The sequence below is a fragment of the Papilio machaon genome, chromosome 3 (genome assembly GCF_912999745.1).
Source record: "Papilio machaon chromosome 3, ilPapMach1.1, whole genome shotgun sequence".
Lineage (NCBI taxonomy): Eukaryota > Metazoa > Arthropoda > Insecta > Lepidoptera > Papilionidae > Papilio > Papilio machaon.
In genome coordinates, this window is record NC_059988.1 from 5,897,160 (window position 1) to 5,903,853 (window position 6,694).

The 6,694-nt window shown below is 30.0% G+C and overlaps 1 protein-coding gene across 1 annotated transcript; it reads right to left on the reverse strand.

Annotated features, from left to right (window-relative positions):
• Positions 1 to 2,876: 2,876 nt before the first annotated feature.
• Positions 2,877 to 6,113, reverse strand: LOC123723553 (odorant receptor 4-like). The gene is made up of 9 exons (XM_045686617.1): positions 5,837 to 6,113; positions 5,454 to 5,606; positions 5,059 to 5,241; positions 4,689 to 4,893; positions 4,246 to 4,339; positions 3,934 to 4,035; positions 3,760 to 3,848; positions 3,582 to 3,648; positions 2,877 to 2,936 (listed from the first exon to the last, which is right to left on the reverse strand). Exons 1-9 carry the CDS (start codon positions 6,111 to 6,113, stop codon positions 2,877 to 2,879), a joined length of 1,230 nt encoding a protein of 409 aa, XP_045542573.1.
• Between the last annotated feature and the right edge of the window lie 581 nt (positions 6,114 to 6,694).

Here is a 6,694-nt window from a genome sequence, read left to right on the forward strand (position 1 = left end):
GGTGGACGTTAACAAGAAAAACATCTGTTTCACGAATGAGCCGGCTCGACTCAAGGCAGAAGTGGAACCTATTCCGCGTTTCGACTGATGAGTCTGCGTGACGGAGGCTTAGTTCTAATCTCCTGTCCCTTCACACCCTTTTCTTATAAGGAAGCTGATTTGGATAGGTAGGGGAAATATTCTCTTTCTGTGCGTCCCCTGCTCCTTCCATGAAAGGTTAACAACTCGTTTGCAATTGCCGATATCTATGACCAATGGTTACTTCGCTATTTCGGTCAATGTAGGCAAAAAACAATGGATAAATCTTTTGTTTTCGATGAATCTTAAGGCAGTGAGTATCAACGTTTTATTTTATTTGTACTATTTAAGTAATGAATTTTATTGTTTTTATAATAAGGATTGACATTTCATAAGACTAAAATTAGGCATTAAATTATTCAGTTGCTTTACCTAACTTTAAAGGAGGGCGAAAAGGGTTTCTTGCCCTTTGTTGATCCCTGTAATGGAAAACCTTTGTCGTGGTTATGGGTCGGGTTGAAATCTTATACGCTTGAAGTTCTAACCTATAAAAACTATTATTTAATTGCATCTACTTTGAAATTTAAATAATAAATTAGTCGTAATTGCTGATTTAAATTCGATACATTTATGATTTAAACTATTAAACATTTAATATAATTTACCTCTTTATAGATGTATAGATTAAACAATAAATCAAAGTGGTTCGTGTAATCAATAACAACTCGAAGACTAATATAATATTAAGAGAAGGTAAACTAATTATGATTGAAAACGCCTCAGGGATTATGAGCAGAATAATACAATATCCATGGAGAGAATGAATAAATTTTTTATGTTACATAAAATAAAATTATAATAAGAAATGAACAAATAAATTTCATTCAGACAATTATCAAGACAAGAACTTGGAATTTTGTTATATTTACAATGTTTTATTACTAATTTTTATTTTTGGTGTATTTTTAGAAGTAATTTTGAATAATTTAGCTATAGTTATTAAGTTTATATTATATTTAATTTTAAGATATTCCTTCAAAGTAGGGTGGGCGTAGGCAGGCGGCCGGCCGTAAAAATTTAAGCCAAAACTTTAAGGTTTATAAAACCTTGTGTGTCGACAACACGTGAGTGGGAAAAGGCCCGGGAGATGATGAATTAATTTCACTCAGAGAGCTGAAATATTAAAAATGACATGTAAGAATTTTCGTTTAAAGCATTAGTAGAAATTTTAGTAGTTAATCTAATTTATGTTACAGCATATATTCAAAAAAGATATTTATCTTATATATTAAGTCTAATTAATCTTAACTTTTATGTTAAGCTCCCAAACCTTTTGTTAGTCGTTGTTAATTAGTTTATTTTTCATTTATTTTACAAACAATATGATCATGCTTTCTATATATGCTCAATGCTCATGCTCAATATGGAATCTTTGGAAAATGTAAGCAGTTTGTATGGTCCATGTCATTAATTACTATTATATATTAATTTTCTAACATGTAATACATTTTATAAAAAATAACTATATATTATATGAAAATATTATAGTACTTACTATTAAACCATTTAATATATTATGTATTCGTGTCCTAAGGAGGAGCTAACAAGTAATCCGCTATTAGTATTCAAAGCAGGGCTATGACGTTTAAAATTAATGGGACCGAAGAACGTCCGAGAGATCAATTGAAAACTGAAACTGTTAATTCTAACGGACCAATGGCACTCTGTCTTTGTACATAAACTTAGAAAACTAGGTCGTATTAAATAGTTTAAGTTGTAGTGTCTTTTTTTAATTTATGGGCGAGTAAATTATATGTTTGCTGGTAATAAAAATAAACATAAGTGTACTTTCTATTTCGAGTGAAAAGTTTCACGCACACTCTTTTACTCACTGTTAAATTGGCATTGGGCAGTGATGACAGCGGATTCCGTTTTAAAATATGTCCTAATATTCCAGGACGAAACGATAAAATTAAATATATTAATAAAATTAAAATAAAAGCGATGTTATCCATCATAGTAATTCTCTTAAATTTAAGAGAATTACTATGATTAAAAGAAATCCTGAAAATTATTTCTGACAATTATTTTATTATACGAGCAATAATTTACCTGTGATAATTAAGTTCTGAGACAAACTCCAATTAAAAAGTTTTTGCTCCGATGTTGTAAAGAGCCTGAGTAAACAAAAGATTCATTAATTATATTAAGTTCTAGAACTTGATTTGTTGAGTTCAAATTTCAATTGCGGGAATGGAATGGCGAAAATCTTTTCATTTTTTCCAAAACAGCAAAGATAAAAAGTTGTGTAGAGTGAAATGTAAACTAATTGCCAAATATAAAATCCAAAACTTCTAAATTCAATATGATCAGTAGGTTTAATACATAAAGCAGAAGAGTGCGCATTCCGTCACGTTCCGTTATAATGAATTTGAGAAGGAACCTTCCTCATTTCACGAAATTGCCTTTTTTCAAATTGGCCCCGATTTTACGCAATATTAAAAGCTTTGTCGAAACAAAAAGAAGAGAAAATTTACGATGCCAAAGTTTGTGGGAGTGTCTATTGGGGACATTTCTCCTGGAAATTAGGTATTGTTGAATACATTTTTGTCACATTATAAATGTATAAGTAAGAATTAAGCATAAATTAAATGGAAAACAAAATCGTATGCGTAGGGTAAAATTAATCGGAAATTACAATAATTTTACAGTTCGTAAATTACATACGTTATACGTTTTAATTATAATTCATTCTCCTAAATTTTTATGTTTTGTTTTGGTTTTATTGATACAGTGATTGCGCGTCCTTATAAATTTCACGTAAATATTGTTTCATAGAATTAATCTTGATATTTTTTCTAGTCTCTGCGATATGTAGTGTAGAGAAGAGTGAAATACGAATAGGACGATGTTAAAATCTGAAAGAAATAAAGTGATTTTATTAATAACATCAAAATTTTTGTGGATTTATCGAGTATCTCGAATATCCACTCGATTCTGTCTTTTGGAATTAAATATTTAGATGAAAATAGAATAATAAACCTCTCGGACTTAAATGAGCAGACGACTATTATAGAGTTCGCTTTCGTACCTAAACAACTTAACATATAATACATATTTTATTTACAAAAAGATATTGTGTGAAATATAATTGAAATATTATTCATAATACTGAGCAATGGGCGTCAAGGGAGAAGCCGAAATATTGTTGCGTACACCGTAGTAATATTTCAACGATGATTTAAAAATTTATTAACTTGAATGTTTATCCGAAACTCTATTTAACAAAGCGCCATTTTTTAAGCTCTAGGTTTGTGCTAGGATATGGTTCATGACAATAGTCGAAAGATTCTAAACCACTACCACTCGGTCGAATGTTTGTACACTTAACCATTAGAATGTTGGCACTTACCAATACTATGTACATCAATAGAAATGTGTAAATACAATATCATGGTATGGACTATATGGAAGCTAGATAAATAAATATTTTCTTAATGTATATAAATCTTTAACAATAGGATATTCATAGGAAAATAAATATATTACAAATATGTTCTTACCGAACTATAAGTACTCATAGTTATGGAGTGAAACTTCAAAGCCGTAAAATACAACGGCTTTTGAGACCTGCAATATAGAGATATACACATTTTGAAGTCTTAATACATTATCAATTTTATGTTTTGGAAATAAAAACCCGATATTTCATTGGTTTTTAATAGTATTTATAAAACCTACCTTTGCATCATAATAAGTAGTGCTCTTCGACAACGAATATCTTCCATATACCATGAACTTTCATACACCGCGTCAGCTATTCCTGAACTCTGAATATTTTATAATTTAGAAGTTAATTAACTTTTACAAAGTTTTAATTATAGAAACGTATCAACATATGACATGAATACGTACCGAGGTATAAATCTCATTAGCATACCAACATAGTATACCGACTTGGGTGAGCGCTGCGCCCAAAAAGAACTTATTGCTCATTGCCAACCATGGATCTAAAAGCTTTTACAAAATAGTTTTACACTATCTCTATAATTATATTATTCTACGATGAGAAAATGTAAATTTAATTGCGTAAATGATATACTTATAATGGTAACTTCTAATAACAAATTACAAACAAATTAACATATCAAAGTTACTATATCTGTATACGGTATAAGGTGTACAAAATTCAGTAAGTGATAAGTAATAAACTATGATGTAACTTACAATGTTAAAAACAACGCAGCAAATATCGACCGAACTTAATAAGACATTGATAAGATTGACAAGTGAAAATGCACTCTCCAAATCATTCCCGTATCTGAAAATATATCAACATAGTAACTTAACTAGTAATAACATAATTTTATTAACAAGCAATAAATATTTACTACACACAAGTGTTTTATTTATGAAGTTACATAAAATTAATTATAATTATAAAATTAAAACCGGTCCATTAATGGGAAATGTTAATATCGTAAGTATTAACTTACGCTATTAACATTTTTTTTTTTTTTCAACAATTCGTCCGCCATTTTGTGCCGTCCGCCATATTGGGTTTAGGTAAAGGAAATTTAGTTAGCTATGAATTGTAATCAAAATCAAATTTGTATTCAAAATTCTGTTTAAAGATTTGACAAAAACCAGTAGAATTCTATTCAAATTACGTGATCAATCGTTGATGAGTTTTTACAGCCGATATAATTTTATGATAAGTGTCGTGGACTTGTTGCGCGTTGGTTGTACTACTGATTGTTGTACTGCCTAATCTACGGATCCTCAGTTGAAGTAAACGTAATAACAAACTAATGTGATTTGCCATTGTCATGAATAATATGTCAGATCCAAGCATAGAGCACACTGAGATCACACCTAAAAAAAAATAAAAAAATAAAACAATTTCATGCCCCTAGTCGTCTTATATGTCATAGTTGATAATGATTCTTCTCGTATTTCCCTCTTTTAATATCCTCCCATTTTCTTGTATTATAGCTAGCAATCTATCTATAATTTAAAATACATAAGTAAAACATTTACCTCCACAAGCTTCAAAAATAAACACTATTTCATGATATATCGGTTTGGTTTTGTCAAATGGATATGCCATGTGCCAGATGAATCCCAAATCTGCAGCCTCACCTTGTAACTTATGATACACAAATATAATTATCGGAGTTAAATTGTATAACCAAACTCCTAAAACGTTCCAAAAGGCATAGTCTAAAATTAAAAAATTAGTTTTATTGGGCATTTTGATAGCTTAGTTCGAAAAGTTTATTTTTCCAATTCTAAATAAATGGCCTAGTATTTTTCGAAGAAAATTAATATTGCTTAACTAAAAGGCATCTGATTTTGAGCAAGAAATACAGCATTGCCCAGACTTTGGTTTAAAAAAATAGTATCTACGAACATTTGACATAGTTAATACTTACAAATTTGTGCAATACGCAGGGAGGATGTTCGACTCCGTTTTATGTTTATTTCTTCTTTGTCGTCATCGGATATTGGCCAAATGTCAGCCAGTTCTTTTACCAATTGTCTAAATTCATTTCTTTTGTACCAAATCGTCAGTAATTTCCCGAAACCTAAGAATATAATTAATACTTAATTAAGTAATAAAGTATTACTGGTTTTGTCCATTCGTTAAAAAAATATTATCTCGATTGCTCTACCCTAACGAAATTAGAGATTATTAGTTAAAAAATCCCCTACAAAATATCACAAAGACGTTTGTCGAAACATGCACAAGAAATGGCAAATGTATTTACACCATTTTTACACATATTTTTATTCTGTTAACACTATTATTAGTTACTCATTGTATCATATCCAACGATGTGTAAACTTGCAACAAAATCCACAACTGAAGACGATTTAATTAACTTCAAAGTGACGTAGTTAATTTCTGCGCTCAGCTTCAAAAATAATAAAGTAGCAGATATCGTAAACCAAATATAAGATCTCAAACGACCGAATGCAGTACTGGGGGGATTGTCAATGAAAGAAAAACCGATTTGACGCGTGAAAAAGTTGCAAAGACTCAATGTCTTGTGGATTTCTTTTTTCGCTGTCGCTCTGCTTATTACTGTCATATTCGTTGTATTTTTGACCACGACACAATGTTATCAATTCAGAACAGTAGTATTTATACAAAAAAAATCATATTAATAATTAAGGTCTGACTACTTTAATAGTGTACAAGAGAAAGTTTTGAAGAGTTAGCCAATGGATTACTTGGAAACTTTGTTACTGTTTAATATTTAATCAATCTCCAACATTTCATTAGGGAAAATTCCATTACAAGTTCGTAATTTGGCATCAAAAATATTATACTCGTATTAATGTTTAAAAAGGTAATTACTACCAGGATTGTTTTAGACTCAAGGTAAAAATTCAGCTGTTTGCTTTCTTTACAGGTCTCATCTTACAATAAGTTCTTGTGGTTTGATATATTGGATGATGTGATCGAAGGGTTTAGGTTTTTTTAATTTCTGGATCTTGTGTCTGTGCACGCTCTTTGGAAAATGCGAAAAGTAAATGTTACTACATTAACTACCCAAAGCAAATAGTCAAAAGCAACAGATGTGTTCATTAAAACTTAACCTGCAGCTATGCACGCTTTTAATTAAAAGCGCCGTAGAAATTGTTAACCTAAAAACTAACAATTTTATAA